Source organism: Cygnus olor, chromosome 26, assembly GCF_009769625.2.
Source record: "Cygnus olor isolate bCygOlo1 chromosome 26, bCygOlo1.pri.v2, whole genome shotgun sequence".
In the NCBI taxonomy this organism is placed as follows: Eukaryota; Metazoa; Chordata; class Aves; order Anseriformes; family Anatidae; genus Cygnus; species Cygnus olor.
The window spans coordinates 4,075,637-4,095,930 of NC_049194.1; the positions used below are offsets into that span (position 1 = coordinate 4,075,637).

The window sequence follows — 20,294 nt, forward strand, 5'->3', positions numbered from 1 at the left end:
GCGTGGGGAGAGCTGGGAGCAAACCCCACAGCAGCAGTGCTGCCAAATCCAGGTCACCGTGGGCATCTGCAAGCCAGCAGGGTGTCCGACCACAGGGCAAGTAGAAGGGGGGACTTCACCAGCAAAGCCTCCAGAGCAAGCCATGACTTTCACAAGCGCTTTTTTTCACAAACTGCATTAAAAGTCCATGGCTGTTTTTGTTTGTAGCATTGCTCCCTTTTGCCTTTCTTTGAATCTTATCCCTCCTGCAGGCTCCAGCACCCAACCTCCCTTTCGCATGTCAGCTTTTTGAACAGGAACTGATGGAGCTAAAGCATTTAAAGCCCTTTGAATCTGTCAGCAAGGTTTTCTGGGATGTGATTTAGCTGCGTGTTTGTTTGATCAGCATTTGAACTTTGATTATTTATTGGTTATTTGTATAACTTTGTTTTATTTGTGATTATTTATATTTTTAGCTTCTACCATGCAACATCATAAATCCCAGCACTGCTATAAATCCGCAATTCTCTAAACAGCAATTCCTCTAGTTTCTTCCTATACTTCAGCAAATTCCTGGTAATACTTCCGTGGTTGGAGAAGATCTAAACCTCTAAATTTTCTTTCCAAAAGCCCCATCACAACCAGGGAAACAAATCAAGTAGTCAAACACACTGAAGAATTATCCGGTACATTAATATGTTGAAAAGCAGTGATTATAATTCAACTGATGAAATTATTTTGAAATGTAAATCCTCTAGCACCTCCCAAAAAAATGAATGTTGACTTGTGGTTTCGTGAGCTAACTCAAGAATCAAATCAGGCCCACCACAGGAACCACGCATGGAGGCTGGCTGGGCTTCAGAGCTAAAGAGCAAGCATCTCCCCATGGCTAGGTGGGCTGCTGAGCAAGTTTTTATCCTCGTTACCCATCTACCTATCTCCTCAAGTAAAAATATACTATCAATAGCTACTCCAATGCCACTGCTATGCCCCTCATCCCCCCTCGAGGCCTCCATAAATAAAATCTCCCCAGAAATTGCCATTCTTCACCAAGAGCCCTTCTCCACTGGAGAAGCCTACGGACCTCTGCTCCAGAGAGGCAATTCCTGCTCTCCACGGGCAGGCAGATGAGTTCAACTGCCTTTGAGGATCACGGTAGGAGGTTTGCTAGTGGGCAGGAGTCCCAAGGGCTAGCAAGATGGGGGTGCAGGAGGCCAGCGTGGCCACAGTACAGCCTCCTCAGAGGACCGCACTTCCTCAGCATCACAGTTTGAGCTGGGACCCCTTCCCCACCCAGAGCCAGGGGTAGATTCGCTTTCCTGAAAACGTGGCTTGCAGGAAAGTGAAAATTGCAGCCTCGTTGTCTGCATTGACAAATGTCACCCGCCCCTCTGCATGGTTCACACAGACCCGCACCCTGCGGGGGACCATGCTGGGGAAGAAAGGGGTGGAAGTGGGGGAAGTGAGAGCATGGAACTTCTCCTTGTACCGCCCCACTGCCCAGATCCCCCCCACGGGGTTCATGTCAATCGGTCCCTTCCTCCTCACAGACTCCAGGGCCACCCCCACAGCCCAGCGGGACCCACAGCCCACCTCCACCTCCCAGCACGGTCGCCCTGAGTCAAATCCCTCGCAGCCCAGCACGCATGGCCATGGGTCAAACCGCTCCGGGTTGTCAGGCTGGTGTTGCTGTGTGGCTCCCTGCATCACTCTCTTCCGATCTTCTGATAAGATGAGCCTTGACTGAGCAGTGTCTGGATCCAGAGTCACGTTCACTGCAGAACAGAGGTCAGGTCAAAGAACTGGGGGTAGAGACCAGTCCTGGGAGGAGTTTCACCATGCTGGGGACAAGTTTGGTCCTGGCTTGGGAGGAAAACAGGCAATACCTTTCTTCCAGAACATGCTGATCTCAAAGTAGAGAGCAGCTCTGCACCCCAAGCCAAGCTACACAAAGATTCACTGTTCCCCTGCTTTGCAACCAGAGTTAATGTAAGGAGGCTCCCCAGCACAACTCACCTTTTGTGTACAGTCCCTGTGACTCTTCCACTTCCTCCCCCAGAGCAGACGTAGAAGCATCTGAAAGGGAGATGGAGCCCAGAGGTCAACTCTGACATCTGGATAATAATGCCAGTACTGGGAGGTGCTCTGGGGAGACCAGCTCCAGGGAGCAAGCAAGCAGAGATGCTACACCCCTCTTCCCCAGCATGTGCACTACTGCTCATCTGCTTCTCCAGTTGGACTAGGAAAGGAGGACCTAAAGCAGCAGAACCAAAAAAGTTTGGGGCTACCTAGTACGAAGTGGACACTGACATAGTGCAGTACATCCAGAGGGTCACCAGGATGGTTTGGGCTGGACAATACGATGTATGGGGAACCACTGAGAACTGGGTTTGTTCAGCCTTAAGAAAAGTAAAGGCAAGATCTTTTTGATGTTTATAGCTATTTAATGGGACAGCAGGAGCAGGCTGTTCTTGGTGCTGCACAGTGATAAGGACAGGAGGCAGCAAACACAACTTGGAACATGAAATTCTTGCTAGATGCACTAAAAAAAAATGTTACTGATAGTGGCCATACACTGGAACAGGGGTACAGAGGAGTTGTGGGATCTTCAGCTTTGGAGATATTCAAAACTCCACTGGAGAAGACACAGATCAGTCCCACCTAGTTGTACCTGCTTTGATCAGGGTGTCAGACTAGATGACCTCCATGGTCCTCTAAGAGATGTTCTTTGCAGCCTAAATTACTCTGTGCAATGCCAGAGTCTGCCTGACAGTCTTCCCAATAGTTTCTTTGGGGAAGAGCCTCCCCACTAGGAGAGCATGAGCCGAGACTCACTTGAGCATACTGGGACATCTGGGACTTGTTCACATTCTTGACCCACTTCCAACCATGCAGGTCTGGAGTACAGGTCTGGAGCACAGGTCTGGAGCAGGAGGCATAGCAGCATCCAAGCTAGATCTCCCTTCTGCATGGCATTGCCTACCCCCTCTTTCCACCCCGGGACACTTCTCTGATCTTCCCTGGGGTCCCCTCCTTGTACCTTGGAGTTTTCTTGCCGTCTCTTCTAGCTCAGGAGGTTTTTCTGAGCAGACACCAGGTGCCTTTTCCAGATCGTGGCTCATCCACTCCTTTTGCTGGAATTTTCCCTTCTCACACCTGGAGATGTACAAGCCACAGCATTTATCTTCCTCCTTCAACTCAATCTCCTGTTAGTGCCAGTTGCTAGAGACCTTTTTCTAGCTGAACGGCTCTGATGCTGGATCCGTTACCTCCAGAAAGTTCATTCCAATTCAGCTCTACACAATACAGCGAGAAAAGAGACAGCAGGTCTCATTGGCTAGGCCACTGCTCTCTCCTGATGCTCTAACTGCTGATTCAATTCCTATTATGAGTGATGGTGCTGGTGTCCTCAGTCACCCTGCCCCTTCAGAGCAAAGCTGCATTTGCTCTGGTCCCTGTGCCTTAGTGTCGCTAAACATTGGTCATGGAGAAGACAGCCAGGCTTGCAACCAGAGACGTTAGAAATGAAATGTCCTCTGCAAGTGCCTCCTCAAGAATTGACCTTGTTGGCAGAGCCATACCACTTCATCAACTTCTGGAAAACTGAAATATGAACATTTATGGGGCACCCCTGGCATGGGAGGAATCCAGCTTTGTTCTGGGGCAGGAATCTTTGCACCCCCAAAGTCATATGGTAATATACAGGAGAAAAAGGTACGTACCTGCTCAGAATGTTGCCAGTATCCTAGATGGGAGAAAGACAGAAGCAGCTTAATGCTATTTATCCTGTACACAATCCTCACATTCCTGTCACACCAGCATCTACATAAAATTAGCCTGCTGTGTGTTTCCAGCCTGCTGGTACCTCAGATGCCGTTTGTTAAGACAGTGCTGGTGTTTCAGTAGACCTCACCTGTGGGAACTCGCATCCTGAGAGCTGAGACTCCTCCTTCTCCCTGATCAGGCCATCCAGATGAAAAATCCTCTTGGACAATTTATCAGCATTTTCCTTCACTCTTGTTTCAATCTGCCTCTCCACCTCTCCCAACCGAGCCATCAGCTGGCACTCTTGTTCCACCAGGTATTGCTGCAGCTGCTTGAATTCAGATGCAATCTTCTGCCTCTCTGCTTTTACTTTGTCCTTTATAAGCAGAAACAGTCCTCTTAAAGTAGGGTGGGACCACAAAGAGTAATTAAAAGGTGGGACGGGCAGTAGTTAAAAGTATCTTTTACTTTCCTGATGTGCATATTGTGCACCAACAGCTGGACACAGTGATTCCATCTCCAAGGGCCAAGAATCAATTTTTCCCCACCCTTCCCAAATAAACTTCCCTCAGGTAGCCCCGTGCACCTACCAGATAGCCCTGGCAGATCCATCGCTCCTTCTCTTGCTGTTCCTCCAGCTTTCCCCTCTCTCTCCTGAGACTCTCTAGCTCGGACTGGTTTTGCTCCTGGAGGGAGAGAAATCCTTTAGGTGCTCCTCATCACACACACGTATGCCTTGCGTCCAGAAAACAGCTTATTCCCTGGGGTGAACATAAGCAGCCTCTGGCATTGAGTCAGCCTCATTTCCTGCTTGAACAACCAAGAGCATGGCTCTCAAAGCAAAACAGGGCAGCAAAAGGCAATGTCATATCCCTGCCACCCCACAAGGCAACTCCCCCGGAGTTTAGGGTTCGACATGCATGTTGGGGGCAGGCTAAGTGCAGGCATGGTGCTGTCAAGTACCATTTTGCAAGTGTATGGAACTGGGGACTGTAAGGGTATGTGGTAGGAGAGCACCTGCTCCGTTATGGGTATCTGGTCAAGGACCTTTTCAATGCAGAAAGGGGACAATAAGAAAAGCAAGAAGCCATAAGCAAGAACACCTAGAGACACAAACCAGACAGACAAACCTAAGAGACAAAGACTGGGAACAAACCTTGTCAGTCATAAACTATGGGCTGCCCAGAAAGGGCAGGTAAACCGCAAATTAGCAGCTAATGAGGGTGCTGCCCTGAGGGCTCAGGGTGCTCACAGGTGTGGGAATGTGCAAACCGATGAGGGAAACTGCAGGGAGAAGGTGAGGAGCAGGCAGAAAAGGATATAAAAGGGGCCAGCTGCACGTACCACAGGGCTGGTTGGTGCACCAGCCTGAGTGAGCCCTGCATGTGATCACTGCAGTCCATCCTGTCTTCTAATTAAATCCTTTAATTTATTAAATCTGCATAACCACACTGTCTGTCCTGGGTGCATGAGTGCTAAGGACCAAGTGCCAGTTATTGGGGCAACTGGCATGGGTGGGTTTGGTGCCAGCTGCTGCAGTTAGATGGGGTGTAGGTGCCCCAGGGCTGTGGTGGCAGCTGCTGGAGTGTGTGTGTGTGTGTTGGGGGGATCTCAACCACCAGCACTGGTGTGGGAACAGCGTGTGTCCCCAAAACCAGCTCACAGGGGAATCAGCGTGAGTCCCCAGGCTGGGCGCCAGCTGCTGGGCAGGCAGGGTGCTGGGCCAGTGCTGTGCAGGCGGTGGTGGCCACATCCCTTAGCAAGGACCATAAGGAAGGGAGAGGCCGTGCACGGGATTCCTGCCTCTTACCGTGGGAACGGGGGGAAGGACACACTGGCTGCTACACGTTTTGTTCCTCCTTTAAAGAAAATAAGCAACTTCTGTGCAGTCCAAGTCTCCCACTAGAGGAAGTCTGGACTCACAGTGAAGCTGTGCTTCTGCACAAATCCTGGATGTCGAAGGAACACTACAGAGGAAAGAGATATCTAAACTTTAAATAATCATATAGATTTAGTAATTGCAGCAACAGCTCTGTGGGAGGAAGACAGCCAAATGCAAAGCACAGAGCGATAAAAAATTCCCTTGGAGTGAGAAGCCATAAATCAATAGAATATTAAAGGCTTGTTAAAACCACTGTTACCATCCTGGTCTGGGAGACAGCAACACGCCGAGGGGCACCCGAGAGCCCACTGGGGCAGCAAATCGTAACATGATATATGCCAACCGTATACCAGAGTCCTGAGGACAGACTTCCATTATGAAAACTTGGTAAGTGTTTAGAGAAGGTCGAAAGAAGTGAAAAGAGAAGGTGCAGTCACAGGGTGAACTCCTTGCAGGGAGCATGGCCTTTTGCTGACAGACTGCAAAGCTTGGAGGCACGCAGATGTACAATCATAATTTGCAAGCGATGTGTGAGAAAGCTCTGAGCAGAACGAACCCCGGAATGGCCGAGGTTGGAGGGGAGGACCTCTGGAGATTACCCGGTCCAACCCTTGTGCCGAGCAGGACCAGCGAGCGCAGGAGGGCGTCCAGGCGGGTTTTGGGTATCTCCTGAGGAGGCTCCACAGCCTCCCTGGGCAAGAACCACGAAGCACACGGACCGACCCCCGGCCGCACAGGCTCTGACAGAGCCCGGGCCCCAAAGCGGTTACCAGAGGGCTCGAGGCGCTCTTCACGAAGGCGGAAGGCGGCCAGGCAGCAGCCCCCGGAGGCCGCCCCGGCCCCCCCCCCCCCCTCACCTGGCGGGGCGCCGCGGGCCGGCCGAGACGCCTCAGCCCGGCCGCGATGTTGCCCAGCTGCCGGTTGGGCCGCAGGCTCCGGCCGGGCAGAGCCCGCCGGCACTGGGGGCAGGAGGGGGCCTCGGCGGCCCGCGCCCAGCACAGGTCGATGCAGGCCCGGCAGAAGTTGTGCCCGCAGTCCAACATCACCGGGCTGCGAAACAGATCCAAGCAGATGGCGCAGGTCGCCTCCTCCTGGAGCTCCGCCGCCGCCTCGCTGCCGGCAGCCATGGCCGCGGGGCCGGGGGGCGGCTCCCGGCCGCGGCTCTGGGGCTCTTTCGCTTTCGGAACCGGGACGGGAGCCCGGGGCGGCGGCGGCGCCTCACGGCTGCGAGATCCCGACAGCTGTGGGACCCCCCCCGTGCCTTCGGGACCCCCCGTCGCTTCGGGACCCCCCCCGTGCCTTTGGGACCCCCCCGTGCCTTTGGGACCCCTCCGTGCCTTCGGGACCCCCCCCGTGACTTCGGGACCCTCCTGTCGCTTTGAGACCCCTCTCGTGGCTTCGGGACCCGGGGCAGCAGTGGGCAGGTGCAGGGCCCCCCGGGCTGCAGGGTCCCCCCCCCCCCCCCCCCCCGGAGCTGCAGGTGCCCCCGTGGCCGTGGGACTCCTCGGGGGTCTCTGGGACACCACCGGCACCAGCCCAGGCTGTTGGACCCCACGTAGCTGCAAAGCCAGGAGGGGGAACGCAGCCCCCAGCTCTCCTTCCAGCCTGCCCTAATTTAAACTGAAGATTAAAGGAAAGTGTTTTGATCTAGCTCACTGTAACCCAGAAGAAGCCCAGCTGTCCTGAGCAAGATTTTCCTCCGTCGGTCACCCAGGTAACACTTTTCAACACCCTTTTCTACAGACTATCTCCCGTTTTTTGTGTTCCTTCTACACCTGAGTTACCCTCAGCATTTTCTTCCCTCCTGCCCTTTTCCTCCTTTGTAGGTCATACGTTTGCAGAGATGCATTTTCTTTCGTTTTTCCATTACTTTGTTACGTGCGTCACGATGCTCCTCATTCACAAGCCAGAGGCAGGTAGGACTCTCTGCCCATTTCGGATCAGCTTTGTGCTTCCCCCACTGGGTCCTGCTTCCCACCCGATGCGGTGGCTCAGGGTCCTAGGGAGAGATTGCTCTCAGCCCAGATTAACTCCAGGACTAAATCTTTGGCTTGCTTTTTGATGTGCCTCCCCATTTATTTTGAGCTCATGCAGGTGGCTGGATATATTCAAGTATCAGAAATGCTAAGAGTATTTGCATGAGTCTGCCTGCATGTCAGCGATGTTTTGTAAGGGATTAAAGTTATTAAAACTGGTTTCCTTGCCTCTTCAATCAGCTCCTTCTTCCACCAACCAGATGCTTGGACCACTTGTCTATATGCAGTGGTCAGGCCAGGTGGGAGAGTGAGTTACTGAGCCAAAAGCCTTTCACTGAAACAGCTTTTCACCTCCCCAGTAAAAACCAGGGCAGGCATACAAGCAAAACTGTCCCAGTGTCCTCCAAATATCTTCCATGCGAGGGGTCAATCTCTTTGTTTTAATCCACAAGAATGTGGAGGTCAGGACAGTGTTGTGTTCCTGGATGGTCACAAAAGAGCAAAACCCTGCTGAGATGCTGGGTGAGGTGGCACAGGTTTCCTCAGTGGGGGACTTAACCACAGGCCCCTCCTGAATCCATGAATCTCAGGTGGTCAGTGAATCCATAGTGGCTAACGTAGAGGTCCAGCCCTGCATTCTGTAACATCTCCCCTCGTACCTCCTCTTAGCTCATGGTTTGCATCTGCATAAAGAAAGCCGCATGCACATTGCATGCACCTGCACCCAGCCTCTTTGGAGGTTTGCTTCTAATTAAACTTTTCTCTCCCCCTCCGCCCTGGTGCCGTTCCCCAGATGGGTTTGCAGTGCCAGCATCCAGTCACCCTGTCCTTGCTGCTGTGGGGGGGGCTGCTGTGCTGCCCTGCTGCCTTGACCTGGGGGCGAGCACTCGGCCCTCAGAGGTAGCTGGCTCAGGATGCCGCACTCGTCACTTGTGCATCACTACTGCAAGCAGAAGGGCCAGGACCGGGAGCAGACTCCAGAGTACCGAGGCAGGACAGAACTGCTGATGCACCGCATCCGCCAGGGCTGCATGGATTTGAGACTTTCTGCTGTACAACCCTCTGATGAGGGGCAATACACCTGCTTGGTTCGTAGTGGCATCAGCTATAAAGAAGCTCGGCTGGAACTGAAGGTGACAGGTTCGTCAGGCACATGCACTTCTGAAATCTAAAGGCTATCTGTAGGTTAATACTGGCTTGGAATGAGATGGAAAAGCTTATTCTTCTAGTCTGCCCTGCACAAAATAGTTGCAACTCCCCATTGATGGTTTTTGGAATCTAAAAGTAGATCTTAGATTTTGAAAACATGCATAGCTTAACCCAATTTTTCTTTTAATGTCATCCTAGCCATGGGGTCTGCTCCTCATATCTCCATGGAGAATATCCAAGGAGGCATCAGAATTGTGTGTCGATCATCTGGTTGGTACCCATTGCCCCAGGTCCTGTGGAGAGATTCCAGCCATCAGCACATACCTTCAGAGACTGAAAACCGATCCCAGGACGCAAGGGGCCTTTTTGAAGCACAGAGTACCCTCCTTGTCATGGGAAGTACTCCAAAGGACTTGTCCTGTGTGGTGAGGAATACGTACCTCAACGAAGAAAAGGAAACTGCTTTTCAAATGTCAGGTTAGTTGCCCCAGTGCAGGCATGGTGAGACTGGAGGAAAGCTGGGTTTCTGAACGGGTTGATGCCCTGGATCCTCTTGTCTGGGATTTCATGTTTTGGAAGGCGAGAAAGAGGTTCCTTTTTGCTCTGCAAAGAAAAAATATCAGCTCTTTGGCATCTGAATAATTCCAGCATTTTGGTGAGAAATATAACAATTTAAATTTAAATTCAGCTCTCTTCTGGTGCAAGAGGTGTCTTTGCATTGTGGGGCCATTGCAAGTTAAAAAGTGGAACAGTTTTTGTACGTTTACCTTGGTGTACCATAAACAGGATCTCCTGTTTGCTTTGATATGTACTACGATCTGCTAGTGATAGGCTTGCAGCCATCCCTCTTACTGTTTCCAGAAAAAAAATGTAAACTTGGGATTTTTTTTTGTTCCTAGCCTTTTTACAAGGAGCCTATCCAGGCGTGGTTGTTCCAGGTGTGATCCTGACAGTGTTTGGTGTCATTGGCTTCATTGCTTATCTGTTGAAGATCGAAGGTAAAAGTTTCCCCAAGTTGCAAGAGAGGAGAATTTGGGTTATTGCAAAGAAACTGCCCTTTAGCAAACACATCCAGGTAGGGTGAACAGGATCATGGGCTGCTCCTTGTCAAGTGGAGGAAAATGCTGAATGGAGGAGACAGGAAGTGAGCTTTCTTTTCTTGGATGCATGAAACTCGTGGAGTGGAAAGAGTGAAAGGGAAAAATAGGGACGAGAACAAGGAAAACAAGAGATGTACAGCTAAATTTTATCTGATACTCCTCTGCTAGTCTCTGCAGTATCTCCCTCCATTTCATAGAATCACAGAATCATTCAGGTTGGAAAAGACCTCCAAGATCCTCTAGTCCAATCTTTAACCTAGTATTAAAGTCCACCGCTAAACCATGCTACTAAGTTCTACATCTACACATTTCTTGAAAACTTCAGGGATGGTGACTCAGCCACTTCCCTGGGCAGCCTGTTCCAGTGCTACACAACCTTTTTGATAAAGAAATGTCTCCTAATATACAACCTAAACCTCCCCTGGCACAACTTGAAGCCGTTTCTCTTCACCTTATCACTTGGTGCTTGGGAGAAGAGCCTGACCCCCACCTTGCTATAGCCTCTTTTAAGGCAATTGTAGAGCATCTCACCAGGTTTACACGTGCTCTGGAGGAAATACTACTAATTTAGTGACTCAGAGAAGAGATGAATGCAGAAGCTAGGCTCTCCTCTCTTCTCGTGCATATATTTTACTGCCCTGAATTTAGTGGAGTTTGATCACAGATGCCCATTGTAAGAAACAGGAACTATAAATAGCTCTGTGTGTTTGTTTTTGCTGCAGTGTAACTTGTTTTTCTGGAGATACAAAGTCTGATCAGGGTAATTCAGGAGGCAAGGAGGAAATGCATATGAATAGAGAGGTAAATTCAGTGTGTAGCCCAAGACAATCTGAATCCACCTGTTGCCTTATAGTTGCCCACTGATTTGGTGACATAGCTATAAACTAGTCCAGAGGAAACCAAGTTGTGTTTGTGTCACTTCTCATTTGAATCTTTTTTTAATTTTTAGGGTGGAGGAGATTTGCAGACAAACTAGGAAAAGGTAATTTAAGAGCATCTTCAAGAGCAGCCCCTGTTACATTGGTTCAAAAATCACAATCCCAATTTCCCCGCCCAACTCTTCTCATCTTTTGCTTTACTCCTCCTCACCAGCTGCAGAGGGAAGACTCATGGCTCAAAGAATAGGATGGCTGAACTCTATCTAATTTCCAAGTGCCCATGAGAAGGGAATCAAAAAAAAAGTCAAGAGAATAAGAGTCTGGGAGACAGTGGGATGAAAACATAGCCTTGAGAGTTCTGCACAGGCAAAGAGAGATGGTTGGGAGCCAGAATAGAAAATGGTGGATGCAGATACAAGCAGTTTTACCTACTGCAAGGTATCACAGAGGGGAAAAAGGGGAAGAAAGTAGACCCAAAGTGAGAATGGGTAGACAGGTGTGATTGTATTTTGGTTTATGTAAAAGAGCCAGGGGTGGTTTGGTTATGGGGTTCTAAGATCCATTTGCAGCGCTAAAATGCAGCGTCGAGCCAAGCCCTCAAAGTCCATCCTCGAGTTCCTCTTTTTCTAGCAGAGATGATTATACATTGATTATGGGATGGCCCTTCTTCCCCCAAGTAATCTGCCCAACCAGAAGCCCAACCAGGGAGGGAGGCTTTTGTTTGTCTCTCGTCTCAGTGGGTCAACATTTCCTTGTCCCCTCTTCTTCTTGCTGTGCACTTTTCCTTTATCTTCCTCCCTTTGTCTTTTCTTGCTTGTTCTTGCTTCTAGCTTGTCATTCAGGAGGTGCTCCATGTTTCACACCTGTTTCTCACCCAGCTGAATGACTGTCACAGCGATACTCATGTTGCTCACAGTCTTCTCTTTGCTCTTCTGTCTCACAGAGAAACAGAAACTTGACCACAGAGTTGAGCAATCTTCACCTTCTGAATAAAGGGTATCTCCTGCGCCTCTCTCAGCTTTAATTGCATTCCTTCTTTCCACTTCTCACCATTTACCCTCTTTCAGCATCCACTGGGTCAAGTGTACAACCTCCTGGTCTCCTTTCTGTTCTTCTATCATGACCAGCAATGCTGTTTATGTTGTCAAACTTTAGTTTTCTGGGAAAACGTGAGGTGGAGGAGAAATGACCTCTCTGAAACCCAGTCCCCTGAGTGCTGTTCAGTACAGACAGTGCAGTGACAGAAAGAGAATGACCTCACTGGCATTTTGCTATGGGTCAGAGTCTTCTTTCTGGACTGGGTGCATCCTAGCAGCAGGGTCCATTCCCTTGTGGGGTTCATCCCCACCACTGCCACCACCCCCAACCCAATCTCCACCCTAAACCACTGATCAGGTCTCTCTCTCTCCTAGCAAACATGACTCTGGATCCAGACACAGCTCACCCCTGGCTGCTCCTCTCAAAGGATGGTAAAGGCGTGAGATGGGGAGCAGAGTGGCAAAAGCGGCCTGAAGTTCCTGAGAGGTTTGATACATGGTGTTGTGTGCTGGGCTACGAGGGCTTCACTTCTGGGCAGCACACCTGGGAGGTCACCGTGGACAGTGCAAAGAGCTGGGGCGTGGGACTTGCCAGGGCCTCTCTGCAGAGGAAGGGACGGATCCCACTCAGCCCCCAGGAGGGGCTCTGGGCTGTGGTGAAGCTGGACAAAGTTTTTCGGGCTCTGACGTCCCCTGAATGCACCCCACTGCCACTGACCTGCATCCCAAGAAGGATGCGCATTTCTCTGGATTATGAAAAGGGTCAAGTAGCCTTTTCAAATGCTGATACGGATGTCCCCATCTTCACTTTCCTGCCAGCCTTGTTCAAGGGAGAGAGAATCCACCTTTGGCTCTGGGTATGGGATAAAAAATCCTGGCTTAGGTTGTCTCCCTGAAGCACGGCCCTTAGAGAACCTGTATTAGTTTAGCCTTGCCTCTACATTTCTGAAGACTTCCTACTGAATTAATTTGTGAACTGGAGGGTCAATGTTTTAGGATGGCTTTGTCAAACAGCAGGCTAACAGGCGAGCAGGGGTTGAAAGGTGATGGGCAACTCAGAGAAAGGGTTTCCCTCTTGGGAGGGCAGTAGTCCATGCTGAGCCTTGCTTGCAGTTCTATGCGTTGTGTGACAGCTGGGTGGTCCCAAAGCAATTCCTACTGGCTGGAGCTTGCTTTTTGGAGGTGCACAGACTATGTGTTTCTGTGGATGGAAAGAGATGATGGGAAAGCTTGAGCTTCATTCACAGCTGTCCACCTACATGACATTTTAGGCCAGGCTTTTGTCTTTTGGCACACAACAGCAAGATTACGATTTATGGTCTGTCCCTTCCAAGGCTCAGATGGCTCTCAGGTGTTCCTTTCCACACTTCCAGCTAGGTGTATGGTGCAATGCAAGAGTGACATCTTGACTCCTGAGTGAAGAGTGCTGAACTAAAACTCCAGGCAGCCCCAGAGAGACCAGAACTCGGAGTTCCATGACCACCACTCAGCAACTTTGCCTTGGTTTTGCAGCTTGTTGGAAATATCCTGTGCCAGAATAACCAGCAACCTCAGGACGTGGTGGCTCCACACATCCCTTTTTTCCAGCAGTTTAGCTGTTGTCTGAGGTCAACCCACCACAGTCCTTTTTGGCACCACTCAACATGGAACTTGAAGAAGTCTTATGAGAAACAAAGTTGGGTTTTTGCAATAGAAGGTGTTTTTGCAGTGGAAAATTCCACTAACCTTGCATACTCAAAAATGATTGTGCGGCATAGCAGTGGGGAGTATGTTAAGCAGATAAGGGGAAGGTCCCACTGTCCCAAAATAAGGAGGATAGCTAAGGAAAACAGGATGAGCAGTACGAAGTCAGTAAATACAAAAATCATGGACCCTCTAGTCACAAGAGAAGAAGGAAAAAAAAAAGGAAAAGGAGAAATTAACAGTTGGTCAAATCAAATTGTACATATACAGTATAGAAGTGTGTCAAGTAGGTTGTGAACATGTGGTACTCAGCCAATGAGGAAACAGAGGAGAAATCAGGTGTCGGGTAATAGGGAATATAAGGTTATGATAAAATTTTACTGTGTGGTCCTGCTTGCAGGACTCCTGCCATTGCAATCGTGAATAAAATGGCTTCACAGAAGATCCTGTCTGAAGAAAATTATTGAGATTTTTCTCACATTATTTTGCCTCTAGGGTTCAAGAGGAGGCTCGTAGGGCACCCTAAACTGCCCTTGAAGGCCTCTAGGGCATCCTAAAGGACACTGGGAGTCATTCCAAAGGAGCTAGAGGGCACTGGGTGGCCCTGGTAGACCTGCGGAGGATCTAGAGTGCAGGAGAAGACTACAGGTTGCGTAAAGGCTCCCCAAGGGAGTTCAGGTGTACCCAAAGCCCTCCATTGGGAGCACTTTTTGATGGGAGAAATTGGAGACATACGTGTTTTTTTGGTCATAACTAGGGTTAGGGTTAAGGTTACTGTTAGGGTTGTTTGGAAAGAGAGAAAGCGCAGAGTCCTGCTGTGTGTGGGGTTGCGTAAAGGCTCCCAAAGGGAGTTCAGGTCTACCCAAAGGCTTCCGGTGGGAGCACTTTTTGATGGGAGAACTTGGCAATGTACGTGTTTTTTTGGGTCATAATTAGGGTTAGGGTTACAGATCAGTTTGTTTGGAAAGACAGAAAGCGCAGAGTCCTGTTGCGTGTTGGGTTTCGTACAGCAGCACATACACTTCACTGGGGCAGCACCAGCAGCAGAGGTCAGAGCCTCCCTGGGGCTGCATTGCAGGGTCACCAGGAGCAATCTGTGCAGCCCCGTGCCCATCCTGGTGAGGCCGTAAGGAGCCTCTTGTCCCAAAACTCACCTTACTTGGCTCACAATAGGCAAGTTTCTGTGCACAGACAAGAAAAAAGCCCTGGGATTTGTCCAGCTTCGGCTTCAACACAAAACCTTCTGCAAGTTCTCCTGGAGGCAGTTAAGGAAAGCTGCCCTGGGAAGGCAGCATACATGGCTCATTATCACAGAGATAGCCTGGGCCCTCCCGTCTCCTCCAGTAACAACACAACAGCCCAAAGTTTGTCTCACTTTTATTTACAGAATTGCACAGCCCGTTTCCCCATGACACTGGAATGTGGCGGGTCAGAGACACTGATTTCCCACATTCACAAGCTGAACATCTCCTCTGGGAAGAAGGAGAAGAACTCAAAGAGTCACTATTGGGTTTTGCAGGGGCACATGCAACAACTCCAATTATTGGCAACTACAGTAAAGACAATGAAGCAGAGAGGGAAGCCATGGCCGTGCAGCAGCACAGGGCCAGGGCCCATCTGCCCCAGCCAGGGACTTCTGGCTTTCACAGTTGCGTATTTGGATCAACAGTGGGTTTCCTAGCTGAAACACTGGCTCCTTGAAGTCCTTACCATGGGAACGTGGTGTGGGAGTGCACATCCTTACATACCTGCCAGAACTAGATGCGTTGGAAGACAAAGCTCCTGGGAGGCAGCCAGGGCTGGGAAGGTTAAACCAAATCCCCAAATTTTTGTTGCAGCGGGAATGTCTTGGTGACACAGGTTTTGTTAGGACAGGCTGAGTGCAGGGGTACCTAGGACAAGGCAGAGTGGTGCTGCGGTGCCCACTGCCAAGGGACGGGAGGCAGCACCCGCATTGGATCTGCAGCTCCCTTCCCGCAGTGCAGCCAGCAGAGCCGGGGGCAGAGGGCCCACTGCAGGGCCTTGGTGCACAGACAAACCTTCACGCAGGGGGAGCAGCAGGCAGGAGCTGGGAGCAGCAGGAACAGTTCCTCTGCACAAGCTGATTTGAAGTGAGCACTCGTAGGATGCTGAGGCTTTGCAGGGACTGCCGCTGCAGCTGGACTGAAGAGGCCTCCTCATTGCAAGCCTCCAAGAGCACTAGGGGCCAAGCCCCCCCCCTTCATGACAGCTGAAAGGCAGGGAAGGTGCCCGGGGTAAGTAGCAGAAGGGAACAGGCCAGACAGGGCCTAGCAGAGAGAGGGGAGCAGAGACACACAGCCCGGCTGTGCCACAACATTCACCCCATGATCCAATGAGACCCTTGTGCTCAGAGCAGAGACCTGCCCAGAGCAGTACGCTGGGGCACACAGCTGCACAGGTGTTGCTGCAGGATGTGCTGGGATATCACGGAGCCGCATGAACAACCATGGGACAGGAGATAAATGGAGGAAAGCAAACATAAAGCCAGCCCTGGGGCTGGAGCGATCCTATTCAGAGAGAGAGGATACTGGCCACTGCTGCTCATGTCCACCAGGGACTTCCAGCCTAGGGTCAGGCAGAAAAAAAATTAAAAAAAAAGAAAAAAAAGAAAACCAACAACAACCAGGGAACAGGAGCACGCAAGAAAAAATATCCAGCTTTGCAGCTAGAAGGAAGCAGGAATAGCACGTGGTGCTGCAAATTCAAGAAATTACAGGCCTCAGTCTTGCAGGGCATCAACTGATCCACTTGGGATCAGCAAAGGAACTGAGGGACATGCTCTGTGACCACCCCCTGAAACGACACCCTTGGAGACTGCCTCCTCCCTGCTTTCTACCCTCACTGCTGCGGGACCAGGAGCCGTCTCATGCTTGAGCATGAGTGCACACACCTCCAGAGCACTCAGCAGAGCAGTGCCAATGCTGGCATCCTTACGGTCCGTTCTGCAAGCAGGGCTCGGGAGAGCACAGCACCAAACACAGGCAATGCCTGGCACAGCAGCGAGGAGCTGGAGAGGCAACGACTAACACCAAGCTCAGGAAGAGGGAGAGACTCTCTGCTATGTGCTAGAGACCCGCAGCAGATTGGCCACTCCGGGGCAGAGGGGTTTGGTAGCTGGGCATGCTGGAAATGCAGGAGGATGAAGGAGGAGGAGGAAAGCCAGCCCTGCAAGGAAAGGGACCTGGAGCCTGTACTCCTCTGGGAACCAGTGAACTTGGGGTGTTTCGCTAGAGGACACATAATGGGCAGGCAGCGATTTCAGGGATGAACCAAATGACAGCAGCTCCTCTGCTGCCAAGGAATGTGCAAATAAAACGCACAGAGACAGCCGAGATGTCCTGCCGAGAGCTGCAGAGCATGGCCTGTCCCTGGAAGGTATGTGTATAACTGACACTACAAGAGGTCCAGCCTCAAGATTGTGTAAGGTCATCAGCAAAAACAGAGACTCCTATTCTCAGCTTTTGGGGTTGGGAAAGAGCCTTTCTGAACCTTTTAAAAGCAAAAGGCAATGGTGGGTTTAGCTAGTACGAGCCATCGCTTCCCACCCTCAGATCCTCCATCTATCTACCTTTGTCAGACAAGCCAAGAGCTGAGCGCATCTGAGTCCTGGGGATGAGCCAGGATCTGCAGGGAAAGCATTTTGTGAGACCACGTCTGCACAGGAAAAGATTTTCCGATTTTGAAACTTATTTTGAAATTCTCAAAATTACAGTACTTTACAATACAAAATGTCTCCATTCAGTATTATGTCATTTTACTCCTTCTGGGATTATAATAATTATTAAAAACACGTAACTTTCTAGAAAGCACAGAAACACCACGAAAGAGACCAAAGAGTAACGGGAAAGGCTGCTGCAATATTATCAAAACCAATTTAGTGCAAAGGAGAAGGGACTTTCAAGAACGGTCAATGAAAAGTGTTCTTTATACGCTCATTTAGAGAAAAGGCATAGATTTAACCTCTGAATGAGATCAGGCTGCCAGCTTCTATACTGAAGCTTAGAACATCAACACAAAAGGACTGAAACACAATATTCATGGCCATTAAAAAATAATATTATATATAGATATATATATATATATATGTGAGAGATTTTCCACGTATGGTATTTAGTTATAGGAAAGTGTCCCTGCAGACAGGCATATTCCGCCATCTGGCTCTTTTGGGCCGTTTCACATGACAGACCTTTATTATCTGTGTTTGCCATAGTATAAAGTACATGCTGACTGCGAAGTCCCTTCGGGTGGGATGATTGCTCTCTAGTGCTTCCATGGCTGCTGCGCTCCCTGCACGCGTGGAGAGACCCGGCCCTGTCTGCTTCTGCTGGCCCCGGAGGGCCGCCCTCACCTTGGCCGCGGGCGCAGCCACGCGGCGCGGCGCGAGGCGGCCGCAGCACAGCTCAGACGGTGGTTTCGTCCGCGGTCTTCTTCAGGAGCTTGGCGGAGAGCAGGGAGTGGGGCACGGGGTGAGGGCTCCGCGAGGCCGGGATCATCAGGCGGACTTTCTGGTTGGTCCTTCGCCACTCCGAGTACAGCTGGCAGTGGTAGCGGAACGAGACCTGGCGGGCAACAAGGCAGCAGTCCGGTTACAGGCGGAGGGCCGGGGAGACACAGAGAGCATCCGCCCTGCGCAGGCTCTGCTCTCGTCTTGTTCCACCAGCACCCCCCTGCCGAGGGATGCAGCACTGACCCCAAAACGGTTTGGGGTACTCTATCTCCCAAGCCTCTAATGAGGAATAAATTAATTTGTGCTAACAGCAGGATAAGCATAAGCATGGCATGGCCAAAGGGGCTTTCTGGGCAGCACCAGGATGGGACTGGAGGTGCCTGCACCAGCCTGGCCCAGGGGCAGGAGCTGGCCCTGCAGTTTCAGAGCAGCCCTGCAAGGGGGAGCTTTGAGCTGCACTTTCCCCACGGGCTGCGCTTCGTGCTGTGCCCTTTTGCAATCACAAACCCCACTACACACTTTCTCACAGCTCCTGCCAATTCCTTAGCTTTGAAATTAAACGTTTCTAGATTTTTTTTTTTGAGGAAGGAATAAAAACAGCATATATTTCCCTGCTATTTTCCTAGAAATTGTGGTAAAGAAAATTAAATACTGAATCCAGTCAGCCACTCATCAGAGCTTTCTCATTTTGTAAAAGAAATATCGTCTCATTTCACTGACAAGTAGGAAGAACCAGGAAGCAGGTCAGGCAAGGGAACGTCAGTACTCCCACTGCTTTTGTATAAGACTGAGACATCTGCTATAAGAGGCAGAGCTGCGCCACAGCATTGGGGTAATCCAGCCTACTGATCTGTGCTCCCCTTCTTCCTGCTGTAGAGGTACAACTGTGGGAATAAGGTTGTTTGCTTATAAACAAGAAGCAAATGGATCTTGCAGTCTTCAGAGAGCATGCAAATGAGGAGCTAAGTAATGCAAACCTCACGGAAAGATCCTGCTCCACAGGAAGGAGCTGCAAGCTCGGCCGTGGCATCTCTTGCAATCCTCACGCTGATTACAGCACATCACCACCGACCGTGTAACAGCCCTCTGTGTCACACAGCCCGCAGTGGCACAGGGGAACTGCAGCTGAATACAGTGAAGCTGAATAAAGGGGCTCCACTTAACATCCCTCCCTGTTTAAGGAAGTGGGAAGCACAGCAGAAGTAGAGCAATTTGAGTCATGACGCATTATATCACAGAAAACATTTTTCCATTTCCTCCAGATTTGGGGCAGCACCAGACTAGTCCTGGGACAGAGAAGACGGAAGCACTTCCTCTTAAGGTCTCCAATTTTAGTTTGGCTTTCTACAGAAGTGAACCTTACGCAGCCATGTGTCAGAGCCTTTCTTTCACAGCTCACTGCGCATTGCCATCTCTGTGTGTTTCGACAGCAGCACGTGTCCCACCAAAGGGAAGGCTGAAGCCCCAGCTCACCCTTCCTTGGCACCAGGATCTGCATGGGATTAGTTGCAAGGAATGTCCTAACCCCAGAGAAAGCTCTGTTTCTGAGAGATCAGAGCATCAGATGGCAGGCAGGCAGGCTGTGGCATTTTTACTGACTGCAGAACTGCCATCTTTTAGGGTCCCACCGCTTCTCTCCCAGTGACTGCACCCATTCCCTTCCCAAAATGGTGCAAGTGGCCAGAGAAGGGTACTGACAGGACTCGAGCACATGCAGGGCTGAGAGGAGGAGAGCTGAAATGAGATTCAAACCCAGAAACCCACCTGATAACAGAATGTGAAAGAACTGAACTGGAAACAGAGGGAGGAGCCCAGCTCCTCCGGGGTCTCAGCTGGGAGCGCTCATGGGTACGTGCTGCACCACGAATTTGTGTTTGCTTTCCTGCTATTCTGGCCCTGCTCCAAGCTGCAAGCTCCTGGCTGCCTAGCTCAGCATGTCCAGAAGAAAGTACAGCGAGGCATCTGTGGGAAGCCCTTTCCCAGCATGGAGCAGTTACACATCCAGACAACATCGAGTGCAGGTTCCCACTGGTCCCCAGCGCCTCCAGCCCCAGCAGTGCAGCTGTAAAGCAGCGGTGGTGGGCCAGGGCAGGCTGGCCTCGGCTCAGGGTTTGATTCTGAAAACCTGGTATGAGAATTCAGAGGTCTCCCTGGGCTGGAGCATTCCTTGCACACACCCTTCCATGCTAACAATGCTTTAAAAATATTTTTGCAGGGATTTGTTCAGTTGTGGGCCACAGAGACCCCCAACAGCCAGTCTGCAGGCAGCTCCTTCAGGCACAAAGCTGCACGGCACAAAGCGTGGAGGGATGTGATGGCAGATTCTTAAGGGATCAAACATTTTCCAGATTTTACTTTTCTCTAAACCACATGGATG

The 20,294-nt window shown here is 50.6% G+C and overlaps 3 protein-coding genes across 9 annotated transcripts in view; 1 reads left to right on the top strand and 2 right to left on the bottom strand.

Annotated features, from left to right (window-relative positions):
* Nucleotides 1-406: 406 nt before the first annotated feature.
* On the bottom strand, nucleotides 407-6,884 carry LOC121060259 (E3 ubiquitin-protein ligase TRIM7-like). Of its 2 annotated transcripts, XM_040537892.1 has the most exons (7): nucleotides 6,484-6,884; nucleotides 4,335-4,430; nucleotides 3,893-4,120; nucleotides 3,702-3,724; nucleotides 3,020-3,135; nucleotides 1,996-2,055; nucleotides 407-1,754 (listed from the first exon to the last, which is right to left on the bottom strand). In XM_040537892.1, exons 1-7 carry the CDS (start codon nucleotides 6,751-6,753, stop codon nucleotides 1,243-1,245), a joined length of 1,305 nt encoding a protein of 434 aa, XP_040393826.1. In that variant the 5' UTR covers nucleotides 6,754-6,884; the 3' UTR covers nucleotides 407-1,242. The 2 variants fall into 2 exon arrangements, with proteins under 2 accessions (XP_040393826.1, XP_040393827.1); XM_040537893.1 differs by lacking the exon at nucleotides 4,335-4,430 and having other exon boundaries at nucleotides 6,484-6,829.
* Nucleotides 4,340-13,888, top strand: LOC121060260 (butyrophilin subfamily 1 member A1-like). Of its 3 annotated transcripts, XM_040537895.1 has the most exons (8): nucleotides 4,340-6,013; nucleotides 7,278-7,340; nucleotides 7,453-7,542; nucleotides 8,396-8,742; nucleotides 8,950-9,228; nucleotides 9,651-9,749; nucleotides 10,801-10,833; nucleotides 12,142-13,888. In XM_040537895.1, exons 4-8 carry the CDS (start codon nucleotides 8,517-8,519, stop codon nucleotides 12,660-12,662), a joined length of 1,158 nt encoding a protein of 385 aa, XP_040393829.1. In that variant the 5' UTR covers nucleotides 4,340-6,013; nucleotides 7,278-7,340; nucleotides 7,453-7,542; nucleotides 8,396-8,516; the 3' UTR covers nucleotides 12,663-13,888. The 3 variants fall into 3 exon arrangements, with proteins under 3 accessions (XP_040393829.1, XP_040393830.1, XP_040393828.1); XM_040537896.1 differs by lacking the exon at nucleotides 8,396-8,742; XM_040537894.1 differs by lacking the exon at nucleotides 4,340-6,013 and having other exon boundaries at nucleotides 6,932-7,340.
* Nucleotides 13,889-14,813: 925 nt separating this feature from the next.
* Nucleotides 14,814-20,294, bottom strand: part of MARCHF2 (membrane associated ring-CH-type finger 2) — a 38,303-nt gene continuing 32,822 nt past the window's right edge. For all 4 annotated transcript variants that reach the window (XM_040537901.1, XM_040537900.1, XM_040537899.1 and 1 more), the window contains one exon: nucleotides 14,814-18,029. In XM_040537901.1, the coding sequence (XP_040393835.1) occupies nucleotides 17,871-18,029 (159 nt within the window). In that variant the 3' untranslated portion in view covers nucleotides 14,814-17,870. The remainder of the gene's footprint in view (nucleotides 18,030-20,294) is intronic.